Raw genomic sequence first — 23,525 nt, 5'->3', positions numbered from 1 at the left:
ATCTAGACTGTGTACATTCACTAAGGTAATGCAGTATAGCTATACATGTATAATGACCGGTAATTGCAATTGCTGCATCAATGCATCATTATTACATCATTATTATAACATCATTAATCATTATGATCATCATCACGTGTGAGTACTGCTATTGCTCAGCAAAAAGTTTGCAAAAACATCTTTAGACAAAGAGAAAGAGATATCATAGACTACATCCCTGGAAAAATGGAAGACCGTAAGTTACAAGGATAAGCATCGAATTTGATTATTGATTGTTTTCTTTCCACAGAGAAAGTTTTAATTCCTCCAGAGGCACCTCCCGTTTACTCTGTTGTAAGTTGCCATAATTTAATACTCTGGCTTTAATCAGCTCAACTCTGCCTAAGCTGATTATTTGTAACTAGGTTGGCATGCAGTCAAAACCAGAACTGTGCATTCTTTGTAGTAAAACTAACAATGTAGATGATCTAGACTATAGTGAAACGATGCCTTAATTCATCAGTCTCCCTACAGCGGGGCAGATTGAGCTATGCTATTCCCGGTTATGCCAAGAGTATCAGCTATGCCCATGCCTTTTTATAAAAACTTATTAATGCCAACATTAGCCTAACACAAGTGACAAATTTGGCACATATTCACGCATTGTTGATCAATTGCTATGCTCTTGTCTTCTTTACTATAGAATCCTGCTGTCCGTATTGTCAGCTCTCAGCCGCTGGCTCAAGAGTATCATACAAACCCAGCTGCTACTCATTACCCCAGTGACAACTTCTTCACGCTCTCTGTCTTCCTTGCATTCTTCTGGTGCATATTTGGCTCATGTGGCCTTTGTTGTGTCATACCAGCAATTGTTTATGCTGTCCATGTTAGTTACGACATCTTTCCCTTTTGCTCTGTTGTCACTCTGATAACTAACACTACATTCAGTGTACCTTTCAATATAATAATCTTTTATTTTTCCGCATTCTTTGCAGGCAAGAGAGGCAGAGATGCGAGGGGACATGGTTGCAATGAGGTCCAAGCGTCAGGCTGCACTTGCTTTGAACATCATTGGATCTATTGTTGGTCTGATTACACTGGGCCTCACCATTGCTTGGTATGTCATGTCTTATCGATATGAAGTCCATCATGCTGAAGATGGAACTCCAACACCTACTACATATTAGTGTGGCCCTGCTCAGAAGAAATGCTGCAAACAAAACTTTATTTGTGCAAATGATGTACAGTGATGTGTTTGTTTATTGTGTCAGCTGTTTTTATAATAATAATATACTTTGTTTATTGACCTCGCCCCACAAAAAATTAATCATTATCTAATATCTTTGGCATAAATCAGTTAAAATTTTGAAAACACTAAAATAGAGTTTATACGGTATTTTAAACGCGCGTGCAAAGTAGAGGAGGACATAGAGGAGTTCATTTACACGTTTGGAAGATTCATATTGTACCACTTTGCAACATGAGTATGACTATACTTGTATTGTAATGGCATTATTTCGCCTCTTTTTCCTGCAGGTTACGATAAGCAGCCGCTGATGGGAGCACCACCTGTAAGTTGAACCTCTTCTTCATGCATGAATTATTGTATTGTGTTTTTTTCCAGCCTTACCAGTATCAGCCACCTCCACCTCAACGGCCCTATCAACCACCTCCTGGTATGAAAATTAATGAAATTTCAACAATATTATTATGCATGTACTTTTACTGTCTGCCTCTTTATCAAAATTTGTGGTGACCTCTGGGGAATTTTTTGCATGTAGGTACGTAATTTTTAAAGTACTGTGTACTATATGTACTGTGATACTCTTACTACAGATAGTCTTACTATATGTACTATGTTACTCTATACTCATTGGCATCTGATATTGCAACTTGATAATACAATATTTTCATTTCTAGCTCAGCCATATTATGCAGCTCCTCAGACAACTAATGTAAGCCATTTGGAAAATATACATTACTTTGTTGTTTAACCTCATCTCTTTGTTGTTTTAGAATACCGTTATTGTGACAACTCAGCCAACTAGACCGGCTGTTGTTTATAATCGTCATACAAGCGGAGATCACTTTTTGACCCTCTCAATATTCTTGACCATTTGCTGCTTCTTCTGGGGAACATGGTGCGCTCTTGCTTGTACCATACCAGCCATTGTCTTTGCAATCAATGTAAGTCTTTAACTTTAAAATTGAAGTCGAAATCAGCTCAAACTTGCTACATAGCATAAGTACATCAATATGTATCAGAAAATGAAATAAAAATTGAGGGTGATTTGTCCTTTATGTATTCTATTCATTTCAGGCTAGAGATGCTGAGGTCCGTGGTGATGCAGAAGCAGTCAGTCGTAACCGTCGTTTAGCTTTGGGTCTCAACATTGGTGGGATTGTCACCTACGTTGTGTCCATAGTTGTCATCATTATTGCCATTGTTTCAATCAATGTCAGTGCTGGATCTTATTATTATTCTTCTTCTTATTCTTATTGCTATTCCTATTATAATTATTATTATAACGATTATTCTTATTATTGCTACAAGTGAACAGGACCTTTTTCATGGTATTGCTATTAAGTTTTAGTTTTTTTTTGTGTGTGAAAAAGATACAATGGTCGTTGTGTTGGAGTGCTAATAAAATTAATTTTAATTTTTTGTGGCTTTAGCACGTGAGTCTATCTACCTACCACATGCACAGGATCCGATCTACCATCAGCTAGTTTCCCGCTGACCTTAGTGACCTTACTGCGCTCAGTCCTTTCAGCCCCTTCTCTTGTCAAAGTTGTCTCTTGCTTCCAGCAAATCTTCCATACAATAAGGATGAGTAAGGCTCGCGGTTGCTAGTTTCAGTATTTTTTAACTGTCTCTTACTCTTTAGGTGACAAACAGCCATTGGTACAGCCCCCACCTCCAGTAAGTCCATGCTAACTGGCGGTCTGTCTCCAGCTGTATAATATCTTTACTTCTCTTCTCTTTGTAGGCATACAATGCTCCGCCACCAATGGCCCCCCCACCACAGCAGGGTTATCCACCTCAGCAGGGTTATCCACCTCCTGGTCAGTCCTTTTAAAAATACTGTCTTTACACTTGAATGGCATGCAAGCACCAACAAGTGATTGGCATGCATGAAGAATAATTAGATTATGTAAAACAATTGTTTTCTTTCCTTTACAGCTTATGGTGGCTATCAGGCTGCACCAGCTACACATAATGTAAGCAACAATCTCTTTCATTTCTTGTTATGGAGACATAATTAATTTTTAGAACACTGTCGTTGTGACCCAGCCTGCCCCAGTCCACACGACCTATCGTACATACAGGTCGGCTGATCACTACTTGAGTCTCTCAATATTCTTGACCATTTGCTGCTTCTTCTGGGGAACATGGTGCGCTCTTGCTTGTACCATACCAGCCATTGTCTTTGCAATCAATGTAAGTCATAACAATAGCACTGTAGAATACAGGGGAAACATCAGTTAAGGTGCTGATATTTTATTGAAACTGGTTAAATATCCCAATGCACTGTTTGGTGTTTCATTCCCTAAAGGACTGTTATTATGTGACTTTTATCTCAGGGATTATCTACATGTGTATATACTTATCAACTTTGTCTACGCCTACAACTGTACACATGACATGATGGTTTATTCTTTTAAATTGACTTTTTAAGTAAACACTTTGCGTTATGACTCCCAAAAAAATTGCTTGTTTTTCCTTTGTGTCTGAGATATTTCACTCCATTTCATGTAATTATTGATTATTAATAATTATTAATTATATTCACAGGCTAGGGATGCAGACGCTCGTGGTGATCAAGCAGCTGTTGAAAGAAACCGCCGACTTGCCCTCTTCCTCAACATTGGAGGCATAGCAACATATGCTGTCTTCATTGTCATTTTCATAATTGTGATTGCAACGACTGTTTCTCAAGCCAACAACTGTTATTATTCCTACTATTACCAGTATTACTATTGCTGAGCTTATGGAGCACATCTGTAAGCTCAGTGGGTCTGTATATGTACTTATAAACTTTGAGGATGAGCTATAGCTAGTGTGTTTGTTATTTTAGGTTGTTTGTGTTTTTGTTTACAAGTTATCTTTATTGCTGCAAAGTTTATAATTGTCTCGCATGGAAAGTTAATTATGCAAGGAAGAAGTATAATCCTTAAATGTGTGAGATACTAAAGCGTCACGTTAAGCTGTTAGCTGATAATGAAGTCATTTTAGTACATGCTGATGCTGTACATTTGCACTTGTACACTTGCACTAGTGTAGTGTCAGTAGAGTAAAGCAAACTGTTAGCAGTGAAGAGCACAGTCTGTTCTTGTGGGATCATGTGATGTCATTCACATGCAGGCATTCACACCTTATGAATGTGATACTAGTAGTATAGTTCACATTCCAACCACACCCTATAGCACTTTATGATTGATTATGATTAAGATAAAGTTCAACAGGGAATCTTTTTAAACTATTCATAGAGCCTCTTACTCATACTATGATGTAAGTCTATGAAGCTTTTGTGTCATTTTATTATAATTTATAGCTACAATGAATGATTGTATCTAAAGGTGACAGGAACTTTGGCCAAATTTTGCCAAAAATGAAAAGTATAAAATTCTTCATTTTAATAATATTTTCTGATGCATATCATGCACTTATATTGTCAAAAAAGTTTGAGTTGATTCCAATCAAAATTTGATTTTTTACAAAATTTTTAATTTACTCAAAAATATTTTGCCAAAAAAACTCTTCATTTTTATCATATTTTCTGATGTATATACATGTACTTATGTTGTGTAGAATGATCGAGTTGATTTCGATCAAAATTTAATTTTTTTACAAATTTTAAAATTTACTCAAAAATTGTGTAAAAGTCCCCTGTAAGACTTTGGCCGAATTTTGCCAAAAATGAAAAGCAGGGAATTCTCAATTTTTATGATATTTTCTGATGCATATACATGTACTTATGTTGTGTAGAAAGTTTGAGCTGCTTTCAACCAAAATTGGATTTCTTATGAACTTTTAAAGTTGTAGCCAAGGACTGTACTGTACTATAGTACATACATGCAGTTTGTTATGAGAGAATTCTCAGCTAATGATTGATAGTTATTCTAAACATTCTTTTATTCCTGTGGTTAGCTAATAGTACAGGGTCATACCCTTTAATAACTTGGTCTTAAGTCAACCGACCGTATAAGTTGAGTATACTAAAGCTGCTAGTCTTGAAAATCCTAAAATGAGCTACAATAACACAGGTGCATTGACTGATAAGCTTATTCATTTGCTCTTGCTATTCTAGGTGAAGAAGATTATGATCCATTGTTAGTTGAACATAAAGTAAGTTTTATAACATAATGATTGTGGACTTACTTTCCCTAAGAGTGATGCTGTACCATCACCACCTCAGCCATTGCCTCAGGCTCAGCCCATGAGTCAGTTCATTGATATAGAACAATGCAAGGTACCTCCAGTTCCTCCGCATTTGATTCATCCCCCACCTCATGTAAGTATTTATGGGTTTTAAAGTTCACTTTTTTAAACACCAAACTATTATCCAGAACCATGTAGTCACTGTGAGGCAACCAATGCCTAATTACCTGGCACAGACAAGCCAGTCCAGTTCAAGTGATTACTATTTAAACTTTGCTGTCATTTTGACTGTTCTTTGCTTCTTTTGTGGTACATTTTTGGTTCTTTTGTGTACCATTCCGGCCATGGTATTTGCTAGTCAAGTAAGTACTGTATCCTTCTATTCTATTGTAGTTACTTGTGTTGTGCAAATTAAAAATCAGTTCTTTTTTGGCAACTTGTTACTTGGCTGCTGGCAACATGCTCCTTCTCCTTAACAACATAATATACATAATTGTATATTTAAGTACAACATTGCTCAAATGTCTTTTAGCCCCCCTTCTGATGTAATGCATTGCAATTGCACTTAATTGCTGTTTGTGTTTGAATGTTATGAAACTTGTCATTGTTATTGAAATGCATCTTTAAACTTAATGGCAATTTCAGTTTCTTTTAAGTATGTATAAATCTATACCCTCAACTGCTTTATATGATATTTCTTCCTTTTAAGGCAAAAGATGAAGAACTTCGTGGGGACATGGAAGCCGCACAAAGGAGTCGCTGCTTATCTCTGGCCTTCAGTGGGGGAGCAATAGTATTTGGTTGCGGTGTGGTCATTTCTGCTTTACTGATTTTAGGAGGTGCGATTAGTTTTGAGTGAAAAGAAAGACAATAATCATTGCAATAACTTGTCATTAAATGTATATGTGTGTGTTTGTGTGTGTGCCTGCATTCATTACTGCTGTTCTGTATAATAGATTATCTATAGATGTAGATAGTCTATTTGTGACCCCGCCTTTGAAAATGTTTACTTGTTGACTCATTTTTATAAAAAGTTGGTTGTCAAATACCATGGACTATTGTAGTGCATAACTTTCATTGTTTATTTTAAACATCCTATTCACTACATTGTGATTGGTTAGCTATAATGTGTACACACCTTTGAGTTGAGTGCAGCTGTATAAGTAGAGCAAAGTCAATTGGAGTCTAGTCTGTTTGGGAAAATTCCATTTCAGCAAAAATGAGCTACAATACTGCAAAAGGTGCTACTCAATGATAAAACTAGCTATTCATTTACTTTCACTATTTTATAGATGAAGTAGATTTGGAGCTATTTTTAAGTGATCAAAAAGTAAGCTTACTTCAAGTTGGACTTACAAAATGCTTTTCTTGTCTCCCCTGGAGAGTCAACCACCACCTGGACATCAACTGACACTGCAACCAATGGCCGCCAGAACTCACTTTGTTGTTACAGAGCAATACCAAGTACCTCCAGTTTCTCCTAATGTTATTCCTCCTCCTCCAACTACTGCTGTTAGTTCAGTAAATCTTGCTTTATTTTTTTACTTACTCTTTCATGCCATTGCCCAGAGCCATGGAATCACTGTGAGCCAGCCACTGCAGTCCATGCAAATGCAGTCAAGCGGTGATTATAGTTTAGGTGACTACTATTTGGGCTTCTCTATCTTTTTGACTGTTTTCTGTTTCTTCTGTGGCGCATTTTTAGTTCTTTTGTGTACCATTCCAGCCATGATATTTGCATACAAAGTGAGCAATAATATCAGTTGTTGCAGTTTGTGTTGAAGCCTGTATTGTTATTAAATACAGCTATATAGTGATAAATAGCAATTTCAATTTCTTATGAAATTGTAAATTTTTCAATTGTTCATATTGCATTGTATTATTATTCTTCATTTAAGTCAAAGGATGAAGACCTTCGTGGAGATGCTGTTGCTGCAGAAAACAGTCGCTGCGTATCAATGGTCTTTAATATTGGTGGAATGATAGTTGGTGGTGTTGTGATAACTGCTATTTCATATGTTGCACTTTCACTGACCAGCTATAAGTAAAAAAAGACAATAATTGTGTATTGATTCACTTAAGTTCAGTCAGTGTGTTTTTATCAATAATAATTTTAATTATGATCTGGGGCGTGGCTGAATTGTAGCCACGCCTTTTTGCAGAATGAGCTGACCCCCACCCTTAAGGCCTTGTATGATGCGCGATTATGTCTGCGGAAGAAAGTAAATGCTTTATAGCTCGTTTTAATCCATCATTGTTTTTATTTTTCAATAGGAGCATCTCTTTTGATACCCAGAGGAAACGAGCATGAGCCAAATACAGAAGTAAGTCTTGATGTAGCTTGTAAAGTTGCAATAAAAGGCCTAAAATAAATCTATAGCTACTATTACTAACTTGCAATCAATAGTCTATGTATAGCTCTCTAAAACTCAAGCAGATGTATGTCTATGCACACACATAGCATGACTGTGCCATAATAAAATCCCTACCTTCTTGATGATAGATGAGCAATTATCAGACCCACTGAGCTATCATAGCACACCCTATCATAGCACTTTATTCTGATAAAGAATATGATTAAGATAAAATTTAACAGAGAATCTTATTAAACTATTCATAGAGTCTTACTCACACTATCATGTAAGTTTATACCATTTTTATAGCTACAATGAATGCTTGTATCTGAAGGTGACAGTGACTCTGACCAAATTTTGCCAAAAATTAAAAGGTAGAGATTTTTATAATACTTTTTGATGCATATACATGTACCGGTACTTAGGTTGTCTAAAAAGTTTGAGTTGATTTCAATCAAAATTGGATTCTTTACAATTTTTTAAATTTACTCAAAAATCGTGTAAAAATCCCTGTTATATTATAGTACAGGAACTTGGCCAAATTTTGCCAAAAATAAAAAATAAAGAATTTTTCATTTTTATAATGTTTTCTGATACATATACATCTACTTATGTTGTGTAGAAAGTTTGAGCTGATTCCAATCAAAATTGGATTTTTTATGAATTTTTAAAGTCGCTCCAAAATCGGACCAAAGTCCCTGTACTTGGAACTTTGACTAAATTTTGCCAAAAATGAAAAGTAGAAAATTCTTCATTTTATAATATTTTCTGATGCATGTATATACATGTACTTATAAATCCAATTCTTTCTACACGTGTAGAAAAAATTGGATTTCTTATGAACTTTTAAAGTTGTGTCCAATGACTGTACTGTACTACAGTACATGCAGTTTGTTATGAGAGAATTCTCAGCTAATGATTGATATGTTATAGTTATTTTAAACATTCTTCATTCCTGTGGTTAGCTAATGGTACTGGGTCATACCCTTTAATAACTTGGCCTTAGCCCTTAAAAGTCAACCAGCCATATATAACTTGAGCCAAGTTAGTATACTACTTTACTGTAGTCTTGAAAATCCTAAAATGAGCTACAATAACACAGAAGGTGCCATTGACTGATAAACTTATTCATTTGCTCTTGCTATTCTAGGTGAAGAAGATTATGATCCATTGTTAGTTGAACATAAAGTAAGTTTTATAACATAATGATTGTGGACTTGTTTTTCTCATAAGAGTGATGCTGTACCATCACCACCTCAGCCATTGCCTCAGGCTCAGCCCATGAGTCAGTTCATTGATATAGAACAATACAAAGTACCTCCAGTTCCTCCACATTTGATTCGTCCCCCACCTCATGTAAGTATTTATGGGTTTTAAAGTTCACTTTTTAAAACACCAAACTATTATCCAGAACCATGTAGTCACTGTGAGGCAACCAATGCCTAATTACCTGGCACAGACAAGCCAGTCCAGTTCAAGTGATTACTATTTAAACTTTGCTGTCATTTTGACTGTTCTTTGCTTCTTCTGTGGTACATTTTTGGTTCTTTTGTGTACCATTCCGGCCATGGTATTTGCTAGTCAAGTAAGTACTGTATCCTTCTATTCTATTGTAGTTACTTGTGTTGTGCAAATTAAAAATCAGTTCTTTTTTGGTAACTTGTTACTTGGCTGCTGGCAACAAGCTCCTTCTCCTTAACAACATAATTATACATAATTGTATATTTAAGTACAACATTGCTCAAATTTCATTTAATCCCTCCCTTTTGGTATAATGTTTGAATGAAACCTGTCATTGTTATTAAAATGCATCTTTAGACTTAATGGCAATTTCAGTTTCTTTTAAGTATATATAAATCTATGCTCTCAACTGATTTATATGATATTTCTTCCTTTTAAGGCAAAAGATGAAGAACTTCGTGGGGACATGGAAGCTGCACAAAGGAGTCGCTGCTTATCTCTGGCCTTCAGTGGGGGAGCAATAGTATTTGGCTGCGGTGTGGTCATTTTTGTTTTACTGTATACAGTACATGTGATTACATTTTGAGTTAAAAGAAAGACAATAATCATTACAATAACTTGTCATTAAATGTATGTGTGTGTGTGTGTGTGTGTGTGTACCTGCATTCATTACTGTTGTTCTGTATAATAGATTATCTATAGATGTAGGTAGTCTATTTGTGACCCCGCCTTTGAAAATGTTTGCTTGTTCACTCATTTTCATAAAAAGTTGGTTGTCAAATACTATGGACTATTTTAGTACATAAATTTGATTGTTTTTTTTTAAACATCCTATTCATTACATTGTGATTGGTTAGCTATAATGTGTACACACCTTTGAGTGAAGTGCAGCTGTATAAGTAGAGCAAAGTCAATTGGAGTCTAGTCTGTTTGGGAAAATTCCATTTCAGCAAAAATGAGTTACAATACTACAAAAGGTGCTACTGAAAGGCGTTGTAGCCACGCCTTTTTGCCGAATGAGCTAGCTGAGCCCCACCCTTGTATGATGCGCGATTATGTCTTCAGAAGAAAGTAAATGCTTTATAGCTCGTTTTAATCCATCATTGTTTTTATCTTTCAATAGGAGCATCCCTTTTGATACCCAGAGGAAACGAGCATGAGCCAAATACAGAAGTAAATCTTGATGTAGCTTGTAAAGTTGCAATAAAAGGCCTAAAATAAATCTATAGCTACTATTATAGCTACTAACTTGCAATCAATAGTTTATGTATAGCTCTCTAAAACTCAAGCAGATATATATCTACACACACACATAGCATGGCTGTGTCATAATAAAATCCCTACCTTCTTGATGATAGATGAGCAATCATCACGGGGCATAATTGATTTTCATTTTAGAACATAATCAATGAGGAGCCTCATCATTATGATGCACTGAGGCGACACCATCGCTACCATTATTACAAATATGGTCACGGAGGACATCATCTTGTCTTGTCAGTTTTACTCACTCTCCTCTGCTGTTCCTGTGGAGCATGGTGGACCCTGATCTGTACAGTCCCTGCTATCTTTTATTCTATTGCTGTAAGCTACTGCAGTTAAGGCTTGAATGCATATTATTTATTTCAATGCTATTGCAGGCTCAAGAGGCAGAGAAAGAACGAGACGATGAAAAGGCTGAGAGAGTAATATACTCTGCCATTCAGTTCAATCTATTTGCTGTACTCTCTTTCATAGTTGCTGTATCTATAATATTTATTGTCCTACTTATTCATTACTCTCTGAATTTGTAAAATTATAACAATGACAGAAACTATTCATCACTAGCAGCAAGCGCAGGCAAGGAAGCCAGCTCAGCTGTTAATGGGTGTGGCTGGGTGAGCTAATGGTAATCACGTGCATTATTGTAGACCTCAGCTCAAAATGTCTGGAGGTGAGTTATGGAAGAATAGTCTGTGAACCGAATTCACTGTAATAATAATGTTATTTTTATATTTTAGAGAACCAACCTCTTACAAGTCCTCCTGGTGGCCAAGTAATGAACCTCATTTCTTATTCCCGCACTTAATTTTTTGCTTTTTCACGATTTATAGACAATTGTTATTACTCAGCCGCCAACGTTTGTGGTGTACGAGCGTCGTTTTGGAACTGGTGATCACTATCTTCTCCTGTCCATCATCATCTCCATAGTCTGCTTCCTGTTCTGTGGATGGCTCACACTCATTTGCACTATTCCAGCCATTTTATTTGCACTTTCTGTAAGCCTGCAGCTCTGTGTGAGAAACAGGGTGTAAATATCAATAGAATTCATGTTGTTTTGACTTTTTAAAAGTGTCTTACAAGTAGAAAAACACAGTACCTCTTCAATTTGAAGATAAAAGTGTCTAAATTGTCTTTATTTGATCTTATTAAATCACAGAATTGTGGTTTTGATTTAAGTATAGCTTGTTTTTTTGGATAGTTTAGCTACGTTTGTTTTTATGATAGGCGCAAGATGCTGAATCGAGAGGTGACAATGTAACTATGGAGAAGAAAGCCAAGACTGCTCTTATACTTGATATAGCTGGCATGATCACTGGAGCTGTCAGCTTTGCCTGTTTTGTCATAATTGTTATCTTTAACAGTTAAGAAAAACATTTTGTGTGTTGTTAATCAATGAATTTTAAATAGAGTCAATTCAATTCCTCATGCATTTCTTTTGCAGAAGGGTGTGGCTAATTAGTTGCAAAAGGATACGCCCACGCACAGGCTGATGATTGAATGATGCAGGCGCATCAGCAACAAGCACTACCAATGGATCTGCCATCATATTCTGCTTTGATCAAAGAAAATGTAAGTTATTTCTTTAAATGGTATAATAACATGCTTTCATTATTATTATAGGAAGGTAAGATAGTTCACTCTTAATAAAGGCACAAATTAACTCGCATCTTTTGTTTAGAGGGAGACCATGATGGCGAATCTCCCCCAGCCTACCAATCTTCTCAGTATACCATTGTACACGTAAGATACAGCAATCCCCAACTGGTTTATTGTCAGTAATTCTCACTTACAGTCTCTACCAATATTAATTCCTAATGGATCTTTCCAGCTAGTTGCAAACCACAGCCTACCTCGCAAACGAAGAGACCATCACTTAAAAGCCTCCATGTTCCTAGCCGTTCTCTACACTGTTTCAGCTAGTTGGCTATCACTATTGTGCTCCATTCCAGCCATTGTTTACTCTTTAAAAGTATGCCACTGAACAATACTGTTACATGCACAACCTGCAGTATTAGTTCCTGTTCCTATGATAATGGTGTCAATGACTGTTTGTCCTCCTTTGCAGGCTCGAGCTGCTGAAGCAAGACATGACAAGGGATCTATGGTTAAGTATCGCCGCAAGTCCTTTATTTGCAACTTGCTCTCTTTATTTGGAGGAGCTGTATCTGTTCTACTTGTCAGTGGAGCATGTGCTGTACTGCTTTCAATGACGCAGTATTAATGATCATGATGATTGTGTGTGTGTACATTGTGTGCCAATGAAACTAGAGTGAAACTGCTATCAACTATTGATAAAAGTACACAGTCTAGAGTGTATTGTAAATATAGATTGAAAGTTTAGCATACAGACAGCAACGTATATACGTGTAATTACTTTTTATTATATTATATATTGCTATATTGAATGTAGCCAGGTATTAGTATGTATGTAGGTTGGTTGGAAGGGGCAACTGCAATGGAGTAAAAGAATGCTTAGATTGTACTGACCTTTATTGTCTGGTTTTAGTATCAAGAGTGAAGTGGCCAGACAGTAATAGTGATTTCATCATAGTATCTGTCTTTATTTAATATGCTATGCACGTGTATATGTTTATACTAATAATACTGCAGTCATTATATTCATCATTGGGAGGCCCAATCTGATGTTATAGCTGCAGGTGATGTTTTTGATAATGTGATCATTGACATGAGATAATAATGTGACTACTGGATATATCTAATGTAATAAAATGGAAAATCCCCTCCCACCATTATTAAATGAGTAGATCTACCCTGTACTATAGTAGTCAGGTTTTAAAAAATCATAAAAAATCTAATTTTGATCAGAATCAACTCAAGCTTTCTACGCAACATAAGTACATGTATATGTATCAGAAAATATCATAAAAATTGAAAATTCTCTACTTTTCATTTTTGGCAAAATTTGGCCAAAGTCCCTGTACTATAGTACAGGGACTTTGACCCGATTTTTGAGTAACTTTAAAACATTATAAAAAATCTAATTTTGATCAGAATCAGCTCAAACATTCTATGCAACATAAGTACATGTACATGCATCAGAAAATATTATAAAAATGAAGAATTCTCTACTTTTCATTTTTGGTGAAATTTGGCCAAAGTTTGTACTATAGTACAGGGACTTTGGCTCGATTTTTGAGTAACTTTAAAAAATCATTAAAAAACTAATTTTGATTGGAATCAGCTCAAACTTTCTGTGCAACATAAGTACATGTATATGCATCAGAAAATATCATAAAAATTAAGAATTCTCTATTTTTTATTTTTGGCAAAATTTGGCCAAAGTCCCTGTACGATTTTTGAGTAACTTTAAAAATTTTTTTTAAACTAATTTTGATCAAAATTAGCTATAGATGCACAAAACAAAAAAGTATACCTCATACTTTGATGCCATCACATGGTTTGTTTACTCTAATGTACAACACAAGAGGAGCCTCAGCCAACAGTTTATTATTTTTTAATCAAAAGATGATTGAAAGATGATTGAAGATTCTTGTGTGCCAGATGCCATGCATACCTTTGGCTCTTAGTAATAAAGATGTATTGATATGTTTGCATCCTTGTGTTTATATTATTATTATATGGTGTGTGTGAATGAAAATAATTTTTTTGAAAATTGATGATAATACTAGTACTAAAAATAACAAATTAAATCAGGTGTAAAAAATAATGGTTTCAACTATCAAGTTTTAACTGAAACACATCGTGGATCAGGCATTGTTCAAGGCAATGCCAATAGTGGCTAAAACAACAAAAATTGAGCAAAGGACTGTTCCAACAATGCTGACTATCATTGAATACTTGGTATAGGAATCACAACCTTCTTCATTTCCATCATCAAACTTTTTCAATGCCTACATGATTTAAAATAAAACATAAATGCTATGTAGATTCTCTTTCTCTTAACTTCTCTTATACATGCAATCATGCTTCAAAAAGAATAGAACTTACTATGTAGCCAAGAATAGCCCCAATTACTGGGAAGGCATACACCAGCCAGGTAAAGAGGATGCATATGCCAAAAACAATGCAATTGATGATTCCATACTGCAGCCAAAAGCGAGCCTTCAGCCTTGCTGTGTCAGCTTGCCCTATCCAATATATACAGGTTGGTTCACCCTCACCTGCACAGCCTGCATTGAAAGACATAAGAAATTAAAAGAATTGCAGTTACAGAGTTTAAAGTAGATTAATGCTCACAGCAACTCATGATGATGATGGCTTAGATAAATTAGTTCTTTGGAGGCTTTGGATTTGGAGAAATTTTCCTTGCATGAAAGCTGCTTTGCTTTAAATAGGATTTGCAATGTTCTGAAACTGAATATGACTATGACAAAATTCAAAAGCAAATAACATAATCAAATCAACTGATTGCTGTATTAGAATAACTGTTTGTCTACCTTAATGCTATAAATGATGATTTTCACTCCTTACTAGTTCAACTAACATTAATTTAATTAATTTTAATAATACAAAATACTACAACTGTTAAAGTCTACTGATATTTATGATGTTCATTACTGCACTTTATGCATCCATCATGCAAGTGTAGTCAATTTATAACACTGACAGATCTGTTCCTGCAAATTCTATTGCTATTACAGCAGCAACACAAGCAACAAATGTCAAAACACCCAATACACTCAAAATTGCTGAAATTTTTGTCTTTGTTTTGCAGGCCTCTTCATTGCCTTCATCATATTTTATGACAGCCTATAACAAAAAGCTGATGCATGAACAACAGTAATCAGTTTGTATGTACCTGATATGCAAGTATTGTGGCTGGAATGAAGAATATCAAAGAAGGGATTCCAACTATCACTACACTGTAAGCAATACTGTTGATTATTGCAAACTGTAGCCAATAGCGAGCTCTTAGTCTTGGTGTACTTGCTTGTCCTATCCACCAAAACAAGGTTGGTTCATCTTCTTTAGCCAATAGAACTAGACAAAATAGCAATGTTCATGCCTCTATATGTGTAGACCTTTAACTTACAACCCATGATGTTACTGATTGTATACTAAGTGTATTGCCTGAAGAAAGACTTTTGTCCTGTTTTGGAGAAGTAGTTATTCAGCATTCATGCATGCATGACACTTTATATAGCTTTTAATTGTGAAATTGAATAAGTTGTAGCTATAATGTCAAACCATCAATTAAATGTGTTAAAAAACATTAAGATTAATTTGAGCTCTTGCATAACAAACTGTTAAAGTGCAAGCTATGCGTTTTGCCTTGCAGGGCTGTACTTTGCTGCAGTTTTCATAAGTTTTGCATCAAATAAAAACAGTTAAAAAGAAATCTACACAAAAATAAACATGAACCTCTTCTACTAAATGGATTTTAGTGTATACTACCCACTCTCTAAAAATTAATAATAAAAAACAACTGACAATTGTACACAGTGCTAGGAGAGTTTATTAATATGAGGACAGCAACCTTATGAATTTACAAAAATTGGTATATTGCTGCAGAAGTACCACCAACACAAAGTACAAATACAATCATAGACAATATGCTCAAAAGTGATGAAATTGATGTCTTTGTCTTGCAGGCACCCTCATCTCCTTCATCATATTTTATGACAGCCTGTATAAAGCAACTGATGCATGAACAACAGTAATTTATTAGTGCTTGTCTACCTGATATGCAAATATTGTGGCTGGGATCAACAATATCAAAGCAGGGATTCCAATTAATATAACACTTAAACTAATAATGTTGAATATTCCAAACTGGAGCCAATAGCGAGCTTTTAGCCTTGGTGTGTTTGCTTGCCCTATCCACCAAATAAAGGTTGGTTCGTCATCTTTAGCCATTAGAACTAGACAAAATAGTAATGCTCATGCCTCTAGTAGACCTTTAACTTACGACCCATGTTACTGCTTGTATTATACTGGTACTGTGGTATAGCTTGAAGAAAGAATTTTTCTGATTTTGAAGAAGCTGCTAGCTGCTTTTGCACAACACTTTAAATAGTTTATAATCCTGAAATTGAGTCTATGTTAAACTACAAGCATATAACAATATATAATATTTTCAAAAAACATTGAAATTGATTTAAACAACAAACTGCTAGTTTGTAAGCCACAGTTTGACAAAAGAGTCCCTCTGCAAGTACCACCTTTGACATCACTACACTAAAAGTGTAGAGTTCATCCTTGTTGTGTGGATCAGGTTTGAAATGTAAACAGAGTGCTCAGTACTGTATACTATACAAAATTAAAACCAACTAGTAGAGCAGTAATCTGCCCAACGAATAAAAATAAAAACTTGTGTATAAGTGCTAAAATAACTTAAAAAAACAACAAACAATTTCTCTTAGCTATGTCTGCTATTAGCTAAAATAAACTTTCTCTATTTGCTTAGTTTAAGTGTCGTTGTTGGTTGGAGATTACTTTCAATTCTGGCCAGTCTAGTCAATATTTTAGCAATGTTCCTACTATCATCAATGCCGCTGTGGTGCCTTCCCTCTAACGGGATTTTAAAGTACTCAAGCATATGTGGCATCCCTTTTGCCTTTACCCCCGTTAGCCTCTGAAAAACAAATTTGATGTTCATCCAACTGCGAAAGTACTCCGGGACTGGCCAATCAAAGTACTTGCATTGTCCAGGGAGCATGGTTTTAAGATCCCAATCGCCGCACGTCACAAAACAAAACCTAACGGAGGGCTCTAAGAAACCGTTGGTCTCAAGCCACGAATGAAAGCTACGCAGAACTTCAGGTAGTGTTGGTTGACCGTCAACTTGTGATTGGGTTATACCAGTCAGTTGAGTACAGAATGGGGTCAATAGTGGGTGTGAAGTGGGTCGGACATAAGTGTGAAATATCTTCTCAGTTTCTAGCGTCTTTGCATTTACAGCTAGCACAGGGAACTCTATGATTTCTTGTGGTCTTGGACTTGGAAGATGAGATGCATTACAAGTAGCTTCAAAATCTAATACGAGATAATAAGATAGTGCTGATGCAGTAGCTGCTGCAGCCATTTTTGGGCGGGGCTGGTATGCAGCTAATTGGAGGTGGGGCTTTGCAGAGTTTATCTTTTGTCAACTTAGTCAACTAAAAGCATCAAAAAATTCATTCATGACGAGCCACGAGGAGTTCTTGTAGAGAAAAAATAAACCACAAAAGAGATATGGCCTCTCTAGCTCTCTCCCCCGGCCACTACAATCCTAAGGACAAGCAGCAGCAGCAAAGACGATCAGCGACTCTCTCAAGACTACTAGCAACAGCTTCTGTTCATCCACCTAGCAGTAAAATGGCAGGTGGGAGTAGCGAGGCCTCCTTTAGAGAGACACTGAGAGAAGCAGAGAAAGAACAGCTTGACTTCACTCGCGTGAGAAGGATACAGACACTGAGATACGTAGCGAAGGAGCAGAGACCAACAAGAAGTAGAGCCAAGTCTAAAAGCTTACACGGATCTTATCAAGGGAAGAACCGCCATCCCTTGAAGACCTACAGCAAAGAAGAAGGGAACATGCCCCAGCCAGAGAAAGAGGATGAGACAGAGATACAAGAGATATCAATGCAACTAAGAGCCTCCTTTAGTTCAGGCTCCTCATCATCTTGTGACAACAGTCAGGGAGAGGAGGAGGGAGAGGAGGGCAAGGAAGAAACCGAGAAAGAGCAGACCCCGATCTCCCTTTGCTCCAAGTGCCAAGGTTTCATTAATCGCAAAGACGATGCCTTCATTTTATTCGGCGAAGACAAGCTCCATCTTGATTGCTTCAAGTGTGGCCAGTGTAGCCAACCCGTTGGCTCCATGGAGATGTTTCTTGTCAACGTCCATGGACAGCCACTGTGTCTTGTTTGTACCCCATCTTGTCACACCTGCCGGAATAAGATCCTTCAGAATCATGTCTCCGTCCTTAAAAAGGACTTTCATGAGGATTGTTTGGCGTGTTCTCAGTGTAAACAGGTCAGTTAGTCCAAGAAATGTACACAATGCGTGACTCCTGCTGTAGGGTGGGCTAACTTGCTTGAGGACATGCTGTATTTGTTGATAAATATTGGGCCGTAGACTACAATAGGTGGGACCCCTTTATTCATTTAGTGCGTTTGATTTATGTACTTAATCAAAAATATACTACCAATGATAATAATGATATTTTTATGCTATTATGTTATTTTTTTGCTGGTAAGTCTTTGCAGCTGTCGTTATTTTTAAAAGTGTATGGTATCATATTCTAATTACCATTGGATAGTGTTTATGTTACTTGACGTGTGAAGAATAACACATACAGTCAATGTTTGACAACTCCCTTCCACTATAACAAAACCATTGTTAATTATTAACATAGTACTTCATGACTCCAATGATCAATATCAGTAAAATACATGTACATATTAGTTGCAATATAACGTCACTGCCGGTTTAAATTATTAGTACACCAGACTCCCTGTCTCCTGAGCATATTTTAAATACCTTCTCTAACGAGGCCTTTAATCTTTGGGACTATTCAAACATAAACTTCCACAACATTCCTCCAGGAGGTTATGAATTACTGCTGTATGTATACCTGATCCTATTAGTTATAAAGTTCATTGTATCATCGTCATCATGTGTTGCAGTTAGTTAGTTTGTTTGTTGTTTGCTAGTTGAACTATGGCAGGATGGTACGGGTAGGAGGTTAATTGGTGTATGGTTCAAGTTTATGATCTGTGAATGTAGAAAACCTACAGGTCATTAGGAAATAGGATTATCCGGCTATTAATGTACAGGGATTCATTTGATCTTCACTTCTGTCTCCTTGACAGTTAATCTTGTGTATAATTCTAAGAATTATTCTTGTACGCTTGTAATTAAAAGCACCTATTGAATTACCAGTTGTGTTTGGAGTAATTTCTGTTATTTTATGGACATACACTTAACCCGTGATGTAACCCTCTGCTGTGGGCATATGTAAATATAAAAGTGAGTGTGTGTGTGTGTGTTGTGGTTGTCATCTTCATGTTGTGACAGTTTTCATGTGTTGATTATTGTTAATTAGTGTTGAGTAGACTCCCTTACCTTCCCTTCCTCTCTGTCTCTCCCTCCCTCTCCCTCCTTCCTCTCTCTCCCCCTCTTTCTCTTCCTCCCTCTCTCCCTTCCTTCTATTATGGCTACTCATGTACAATGTCTGTTCACATACAAAATGTAATGTCCTAGAGCAGAGCAGGCATGACTTGCTATTTACATTCTCTTTTGAATAATATTCCAATTCACAGACTATTATATTTTTATTATGACTTTCTTTATTACATTATTAGAATTTTAATATCATTCCGCCACACACACACAGAGATTAAACATTGACTGAATTAAGTACACATAGCTAGTCAGTGTCTCGTGTACATGTACATGTGCCATTCTCTATATTAAATATACATGTACATCAAGCTGGCGCTTGGGTGTTGGTTACAGCTGCTAACTACTGCCTTTTTTGACTTAATTATTACATTATTTTGTGTTGTTGCATATCTTGTCATCAATTTGGCAGTCGATTATTAAACTGTTTACTTCTGCTCAATTCCCTGTATTACCAAATTATTTCAAATATGAGCACATGATGTTTTGGCAGCACATGAGTGATCACTAAAGCTGCTTTTTTGATCAACCACTTATTTTTGTTGTCTTGTAAAGTTGTTCCTTTTGTGTCTTTTGGTGTTTGTTTTATCAACACGAGTGTCCTGTGGTTTTTGGGGCTTTTAAAACTTTCAATGGCTGTGTAATGTATCTGAGAGAAATACATATGTACATGTACATGTACATATACATGTATGGTTTTATGTTTTGTCTAAAAGGCAAAGAGTGTTTAACATATGATGGTGTTAAATGGTTTATAGGGAGAAAAGGTCAACCTGTTACTTCCTTCACTGTAATAATACCTTCTCTCTCATTATTGTCACTGAATAAACACGACATGTGTGCTACCATATTTGGTAAAACATTTTAGCTTGGTGATGTGGGCGGGACCCAAGACATGTTGCACCTGTCCTTATTAATATTTCAATTGCTAGGCATATTTCTATTGATATTATTGTTTTTACATTTCCTTTTTTTAGAAATTTTCTCTTCTCACTAAAGTCTATGCCAGTCAGGGCGAGCCGTGTTGTTCAAAGTGTATTTCGCCGGTTTTCAGTGAGAAATGGAGTCCCTTGAGATTCCGTAGCACCTCCCTTCCGCCTGTGACCTCTAAACTAGTAACCACTGACCCACCGTACTCACCTGTGTCTCAGGAGAACGGCCGAGCTAATGGTAAGATGTCTTCGTTGATCCTTTCACCTTCTCCTTCGACAGACAGTGGAGTGAGTGAGGCCACTAGTAATGATGGAATGGCTGCCACTGATGAGGTATGGTGTCTTCCATTAGAGGAGAGGAAATATGATTTTAATTGTACCTCCTTTTAAAGAAATTGTTTTTTAGTTTATGTACGTGTACATGTACATGTACATGTACATGTACGGCTTGAGTTTTGTTGTTTTCAAACTTGACTTGTGTTGTTGTTGTTTTTGATTTTTTGCTTAACGTGATTGCCAAAAATGAATGCAACTTGTGAAATAATGGCTGAATAGCCAGCCCCTACCTTTACTCCATAATGGCTTAGATTCATGTCCATTTTAAATTCTATAACTTGATTAAGTGTCATCAGTCTATAACAGGCCCTAGAGGGATATATTCCAGCTGGCTCCCACCCTCATGGAAACCCTATGGTCATTATATGACAACAAGTACAAGTACATACTGACCCAAACCTCACTATGTTACCATATTTGGTTCCAGCTGCATGTTATCTGTGGGGCCATCAGAGTACTTATAATCTACCCACTCTCTTGTAGCTAATTAGCACCTGCTAATTTATTTAAAAGTTATAGTACCCTCTACCTGATTAGTGGGCAGCGTGTGTACATGTACATTTATAGATTACCTGGAGTACATAGTATAGTGGTTGGAGCTGCTTTGAGTGTGTGTGTGTGTGTGTGTGTGTGAGTGTGTGTGTCCTATACTATAGTATAATTGTACTACTACTGATCCTCTTTAATCATGTTTCAAGTTATTTGTAATGTGTACATGTTTTATGTAAATGACTAATTTTTTCTGTAAAATAAATTTGTGCTACATAAAGCTGTCTACATGTGTACATGTACATGTTTATCCAACTTCTCTTCTCCCTTCCTCCCTCCCCCTCCCTCCCCCCTCTCTCTCTCTCTTCCTCTTATATCAACAGGCTACTCCTCCTCCTGCTCACCATCAGTTAATAGTATCAGCTGCTGCCAAACCACCTGTAGAAGTTGTGACACTAAATCCTAAACTGGAGTCTCTCACACGATCCATCACTTTATATTCATCAGCAAGGTAATTAAAATATTATTAGTTTTATTTTTTATTAAAATTATTTTTATTTATAGTCAACCGGCGATTAGACCATCATATTCTGAGCCTAATCTAAATCATGATCCTTCCAATGTTCTTTCTTCTCTTCGGTCACTACTGTTCGATGAAAATGGAGTTACTCTGGTACGTTAATCTTCGTATTGCACTCTAAATATACTAGAATATACTGAAATATACTAGAATGTACTGTAATATGCCAAAAGGTTTTATGAAATGTATAATTGATGTACGTGTATGCTTATATTTTTATTTAAATAAATTAATTTTTATTAACACGTATTCTTCTTTAGTTTGTCAACTATTGTGTTGCTAATGATATCATTGAATACATCGTCTTTTGGTTGGACGTTGAGCACTTCAAACACTTTGACGGAAGCAACGAAGATTTAAAAATATTTGCTCACCACATAGGTAAAATAATGCCCCTATCTCTTGCTCCTTATCAGTTCATTCCTTTAGTTACTAAATACATTGGGTATTACGCTGAAGTACCTGTTCCTCTACCGAGAGACATTCAAAGGGACATATTTAATAAGATAGAGTCAACTCCTTCTCAAGGTATAGCTTAATGTGCAGCTGGACCTATCGGCCGGAGTTAAATTTTATTAATTTGTTACAAATTTGTAATTGACGGATTTTATGTTGGCGATTTAACAGCCTTGTCAAATTAAAGATAACATTTTAATTTATTTTTAATTTATTTTAGAGTTATTCAATGATGCCCAGTTGCACGTTTATACGCAAATGGAGAGAGAGTTCTTGAGTGGGTTCTTAAAGAGTCAAGATGGCGAGAATTATTTGAAAATGTTAGCTGACAGAGAGCTCCATAAACTAAAGCAACTGTAAGTTAAAGTATTATTATTTTTTATTTTAATATTATTATTATTATTATTATTATTATTATTATTATTATTATTATTATTATTATTATTATTATTATTATTATTATTATTATTATTATTATTATTATTATTATTATCATTATTATTATTATTATTATTATTATTATTATTATTATTATTATTATTATTATTATTCTTTATATTTATTACTTTTATTATTTTTTATAATTATTTTTATTTATTTATTTATTTATTTATTTATTTTAGGTGTTCATCAGACGAAGATCTCTCTGGAGCTTCTCTTCATGCAACGATTACTAACTTTGATAAGAGAAGACTTGATACTAAATTTTATGTGAGCAATTATGATAATTTTTAGTTTTAAAATGCAGCTCCGATAATGAGAAACCTTTTGTTAATGAAGCTTATATTTAGTGAAAACTCTTTCCATTCATATTTTTAGATTTATGAAGTTGAAGTTCAAAGAGGAAGCAACAAGTATCACATTTATAGAAGGTAAAGTAAATATACTCTCCATTTTAATAATTACATTTCTTGATGCATGATACATATATTTATGATACTCAGAAAAAGTTTGAGCTAATTCCAATTGAAATTGGATTTTTATGAATTTTTTAAGTTACTCAAAAATCGGGCCAAAGTCCCTGTACTATAGTACAGGGACTTTGGCCAAATTTTGCCAAAAATGAAAAGTGGAGAATTATCAATTTTTATTACATTTTCTGATGCATATACATGTACTTATGTTGCATAGAAAGTTTGAGCTGATTCCGATCAAAATTAGATTTTTTATGAATTTTTTAAGTTACTCAAAAATCGGGCCGAAGT

At 35.6% G+C, this 23,525-nt stretch overlaps 10 protein-coding genes and 2 long non-coding RNA genes across 15 annotated transcripts in view; 9 read left to right on the top strand and 3 right to left on the bottom strand.

Annotated features, from left to right (window-relative positions):
• The window catches only part of LOC105312968 (uncharacterized), a 5,790-nt gene extending 4,624 nt beyond the window's left edge, over positions 1–1,166 (top strand). The window contains exons 6-7 of the mRNA XM_019996205.1: positions 683–865; positions 975–1,166. Coding sequence (XP_019851764.1) covers positions 683–865; positions 975–1,166 — 375 coding nt within the window. The remainder of the gene's footprint in view (positions 1–682; positions 866–974) is intronic.
• On the top strand, positions 131–2,639 carry LOC105312967 (uncharacterized). The gene is made up of 9 exons (XM_011406019.2): positions 131–235; positions 290–333; positions 683–865; positions 975–1,463; positions 1,516–1,550; positions 1,604–1,655; positions 1,900–1,934; positions 1,996–2,166; positions 2,300–2,639. The coding sequence occupies exons 4-9, from the start codon at positions 1,460–1,462 to the stop codon at positions 2,534–2,536; spliced, it is 534 nt and encodes a 177-aa protein (XP_011404321.1). The 5' UTR covers positions 131–235; positions 290–333; positions 683–865; positions 975–1,459; the 3' UTR covers positions 2,537–2,639.
• A 50-nt stretch (positions 2,640–2,689) lies between these two features.
• On the top strand, positions 2,690–4,106 carry LOC100638626 (proline-rich transmembrane protein 1-like). The gene is made up of 6 exons (XM_003382841.3): positions 2,690–2,813; positions 2,868–2,902; positions 2,970–3,045; positions 3,164–3,201; positions 3,254–3,421; positions 3,776–4,106. The coding sequence occupies exons 1-6, from the start codon at positions 2,810–2,812 to the stop codon at positions 3,965–3,967; spliced, it is 513 nt and encodes a 170-aa protein (XP_003382889.1). The 5' UTR covers positions 2,690–2,809; the 3' UTR covers positions 3,968–4,106.
• A 471-nt stretch (positions 4,107–4,577) lies between these two features.
• On the top strand, positions 4,578–8,098 carry LOC109581984 (uncharacterized). 3 transcript variants are annotated; one of them, XR_002184849.1, is made up of 10 exons: positions 5,122–5,247; positions 5,292–5,329; positions 5,373–5,495; positions 5,551–5,724; positions 6,072–6,603; positions 6,655–6,874; positions 6,932–7,108; positions 7,261–7,584; positions 7,637–7,686; positions 8,026–8,098. XR_002184849.1 is itself a non-coding variant. In XM_019996513.1 (8 exons), exons 1-5 carry the CDS (start codon positions 4,593–4,595, stop codon positions 6,219–6,221), a joined length of 492 nt encoding a protein of 163 aa, XP_019852072.1. In that variant the 5' UTR covers positions 4,578–4,592; the 3' UTR covers positions 6,222–6,603; positions 6,655–6,874; positions 6,932–7,108; positions 7,261–7,526. The 3 variants fall into 3 exon arrangements, 2 of the variants coding, with proteins under 2 accessions (XP_019852072.1, XP_019852077.1); XM_019996513.1 differs by lacking the exons at positions 5,122–5,247; positions 7,637–7,686; positions 8,026–8,098 and adding an exon at positions 4,578–4,599 and having other exon boundaries at positions 7,261–7,526; XM_019996518.1 differs by lacking the exons at positions 7,637–7,686; positions 8,026–8,098 and having other exon boundaries at positions 5,146–5,247; positions 7,261–7,526.
• Positions 7,129–10,168, bottom strand: LOC109582010 (uncharacterized). The gene is made up of 2 exons (XR_002184861.1): positions 9,838–10,168; positions 7,129–7,400 (listed from the first exon to the last, which is right to left on the bottom strand). It is a non-coding gene; the product is annotated as an uncharacterized LOC109582010 (long non-coding RNA).
• Positions 8,686–10,026, top strand: LOC109582005 (uncharacterized). Its single transcript, XM_019996545.1, has 5 exons — positions 8,686–8,821; positions 8,867–8,904; positions 8,950–9,072; positions 9,128–9,301; positions 9,617–10,026. Exons 1-5 carry the CDS (start codon positions 8,800–8,802, stop codon positions 9,761–9,763), a joined length of 504 nt encoding a protein of 167 aa, XP_019852104.1. The 5' UTR covers positions 8,686–8,799; the 3' UTR covers positions 9,764–10,026.
• A 30-nt stretch (positions 10,169–10,198) lies between the features above and the next one.
• LOC109582009 (uncharacterized) lies at positions 10,199–10,990 on the top strand. Its single transcript, XM_019996557.1, has 4 exons — positions 10,199–10,248; positions 10,301–10,350; positions 10,576–10,761; positions 10,818–10,990. The coding sequence occupies exons 1-4, from the start codon at positions 10,233–10,235 to the stop codon at positions 10,968–10,970; spliced, it is 405 nt and encodes a 134-aa protein (XP_019852116.1). The 5' UTR covers positions 10,199–10,232; the 3' UTR covers positions 10,971–10,990.
• A 57-nt stretch (positions 10,991–11,047) lies between these two features.
• Positions 11,048–11,869, top strand: LOC100637740 (uncharacterized). The gene is made up of 4 exons (XM_003382834.3): positions 11,048–11,110; positions 11,178–11,212; positions 11,271–11,435; positions 11,665–11,869. The coding sequence occupies exons 1-4, from the start codon at positions 11,101–11,103 to the stop codon at positions 11,803–11,805; spliced, it is 351 nt and encodes a 116-aa protein (XP_003382882.1). The 5' UTR covers positions 11,048–11,100; the 3' UTR covers positions 11,806–11,869.
• Positions 11,870–12,078: 209 nt separating this feature from the next.
• Positions 12,079–12,855, top strand: LOC109581906 (uncharacterized). The gene is made up of 3 exons (XR_002184821.1): positions 12,079–12,180; positions 12,233–12,409; positions 12,506–12,855. It is a non-coding gene; the product is annotated as an uncharacterized LOC109581906 (long non-coding RNA).
• A 1,233-nt stretch (positions 12,856–14,088) lies between these two features.
• Positions 14,089–14,721, bottom strand: LOC109581900 (uncharacterized). Its single transcript, XM_019996376.1, has 3 exons — positions 14,659–14,721; positions 14,410–14,591; positions 14,089–14,312 (listed from the first exon to the last, which is right to left on the bottom strand). Exons 1-3 carry the CDS (start codon positions 14,666–14,668, stop codon positions 14,169–14,171), a joined length of 336 nt encoding a protein of 111 aa, XP_019851935.1. The 5' UTR covers positions 14,669–14,721; the 3' UTR covers positions 14,089–14,168.
• A 1,007-nt stretch (positions 14,722–15,728) lies between these two features.
• LOC100638668 (ERI1 exoribonuclease 3-like) lies at positions 15,729–17,485 on the bottom strand. The gene is made up of 3 exons (XM_003382758.2): positions 16,331–17,485; positions 16,102–16,283; positions 15,729–16,048 (listed from the first exon to the last, which is right to left on the bottom strand). The coding sequence occupies exon 1, from the start codon at positions 17,444–17,446 to the stop codon at positions 16,817–16,819; it is 630 nt and encodes a 209-aa protein (XP_003382806.1). The 5' UTR covers positions 17,447–17,485; the 3' UTR covers positions 15,729–16,048; positions 16,102–16,283; positions 16,331–16,816.
• A 24-nt stretch (positions 17,486–17,509) lies between these two features.
• On the top strand, positions 17,510–23,226 carry LOC109581970 (uncharacterized). 2 transcript variants are annotated; one of them, XM_019996506.1, is made up of 10 exons: positions 17,510–18,378; positions 20,505–20,697; positions 20,740–20,792; positions 21,668–21,795; positions 21,849–21,957; positions 22,125–22,245; positions 22,294–22,392; positions 22,541–22,676; positions 22,944–23,031; positions 23,140–23,226. In XM_019996506.1, the coding sequence occupies exons 1-10, from the start codon at positions 17,596–17,598 to the stop codon at positions 23,194–23,196; spliced, it is 1,767 nt and encodes a 588-aa protein (XP_019852065.1). In that variant the 5' UTR covers positions 17,510–17,595; the 3' UTR covers positions 23,197–23,226. The 2 variants fall into 2 exon arrangements, with proteins under 2 accessions (XP_019852065.1, XP_019852062.1); XM_019996503.1 differs by having other exon boundaries at positions 20,505–20,792.
• Positions 23,227–23,525: the final 299 nt, after the last annotated feature.

This window comes from Amphimedon queenslandica, unplaced genomic scaffold (genome assembly GCF_000090795.2).
Source record: "Amphimedon queenslandica unplaced genomic scaffold, v1.1 AMPQUscaffold_13519, whole genome shotgun sequence".
NCBI classification, from domain to species: Eukaryota; Metazoa; Porifera; class Demospongiae; order Haplosclerida; family Niphatidae; genus Amphimedon; species Amphimedon queenslandica.
Note: the sequence above shows the minus strand (reverse complement) of the source record. Positions and strands in the feature narration are given on the sequence as shown.

Excerpts from the sequence above, each read along its gene's own strand:
- LOC105312967 (XM_011406019.2), top strand. Across the intron at positions 1,551-1,603 it reads CGCTGATGGGAGCACCACCT|CCTTACCAGTATCAGCCACC; the intron begins GTAAGTTGAACC and ends GTTTTTTTCCAG. Across the intron at positions 1,935-1,995 it reads CAGCTCCTCAGACAACTAAT|AATACCGTTATTGTGACAAC; the intron begins GTAAGCCATTTG and ends TTGTTGTTTTAG.
- LOC100638626 (XM_003382841.3), top strand. Across the intron at positions 2,903-2,969 it reads TGGTACAGCCCCCACCTCCA|GCATACAATGCTCCGCCACC; the intron begins GTAAGTCCATGC and ends TTCTCTTTGTAG. Across the intron at positions 3,046-3,163 it reads GCAGGGTTATCCACCTCCTG|CTTATGGTGGCTATCAGGCT; the intron begins GTCAGTCCTTTT and ends TTTCCTTTACAG.
- LOC109581984 (XM_019996518.1), top strand. Across the intron at positions 5,330-5,372 it reads CATTGTTAGTTGAACATAAA|AGTGATGCTGTACCATCACC; the intron begins GTAAGTTTTATA and ends ACTTTCCCTAAG. Across the intron at positions 5,725-6,071 it reads CCATGGTATTTGCTAGTCAA|GCAAAAGATGAAGAACTTCG; the intron begins GTAAGTACTGTA and ends CTTCCTTTTAAG.
- LOC109582005 (XM_019996545.1), top strand. The coding sequence starts at position 8,800 with ATGAGCTACAATAACACAGAAG. Across the intron at positions 8,905-8,949 it reads CATTGTTAGTTGAACATAAA|AGTGATGCTGTACCATCACC; the intron begins GTAAGTTTTATA and ends TTTTCTCATAAG. Across the intron at positions 9,073-9,127 it reads TGATTCGTCCCCCACCTCAT|AACCATGTAGTCACTGTGAG; the intron begins GTAAGTATTTAT and ends ACTATTATCCAG.
- LOC109582009 (XM_019996557.1), top strand. Across the intron at positions 10,351-10,575 it reads AGCATGAGCCAAATACAGAA|AACATAATCAATGAGGAGCC; the intron begins GTAAATCTTGAT and ends TTTTCATTTTAG. Across the intron at positions 10,762-10,817 it reads CTATCTTTTATTCTATTGCT|GCTCAAGAGGCAGAGAAAGA; the intron begins GTAAGCTACTGC and ends ATGCTATTGCAG.
- LOC100637740 (XM_003382834.3), top strand. Across the intron at positions 11,213-11,270 it reads CAAGTCCTCCTGGTGGCCAA|ACAATTGTTATTACTCAGCC; the intron begins GTAATGAACCTC and ends CACGATTTATAG. Across the intron at positions 11,436-11,664 it reads CCATTTTATTTGCACTTTCT|GCGCAAGATGCTGAATCGAG; the intron begins GTAAGCCTGCAG and ends TTTTTATGATAG.
- LOC109581900 (XM_019996376.1), bottom strand. Across the intron at positions 14,313-14,409 it reads GGGCTATTCTTGGCTACATA|GCATTGAAAAAGTTTGATGA; the intron begins GTAAGTTCTATT and ends TAAATCATGTAG.
- LOC100638668 (XM_003382758.2), bottom strand. The coding sequence starts at position 17,446 with ATGGCTGCAGCAGCTACTGCATCAGCACTATCTTATTATCTCGTATTA.
- LOC109581970 (XM_019996503.1), top strand. The coding sequence starts at position 17,596 with ATGGCCTCTCTAGCTCTCTCCCCCGGCCACTACAATCCTAAGGACAAG. Across the intron at positions 21,796-21,848 it reads ACTTTATATTCATCAGCAAG|TCAACCGGCGATTAGACCAT; the intron begins GTAATTAAAATA and ends TTTTATTTATAG. Across the intron at positions 22,246-22,293 it reads AATATTTGCTCACCACATAG|TTACTAAATACATTGGGTAT; the intron begins GTAAAATAATGC and ends TCATTCCTTTAG.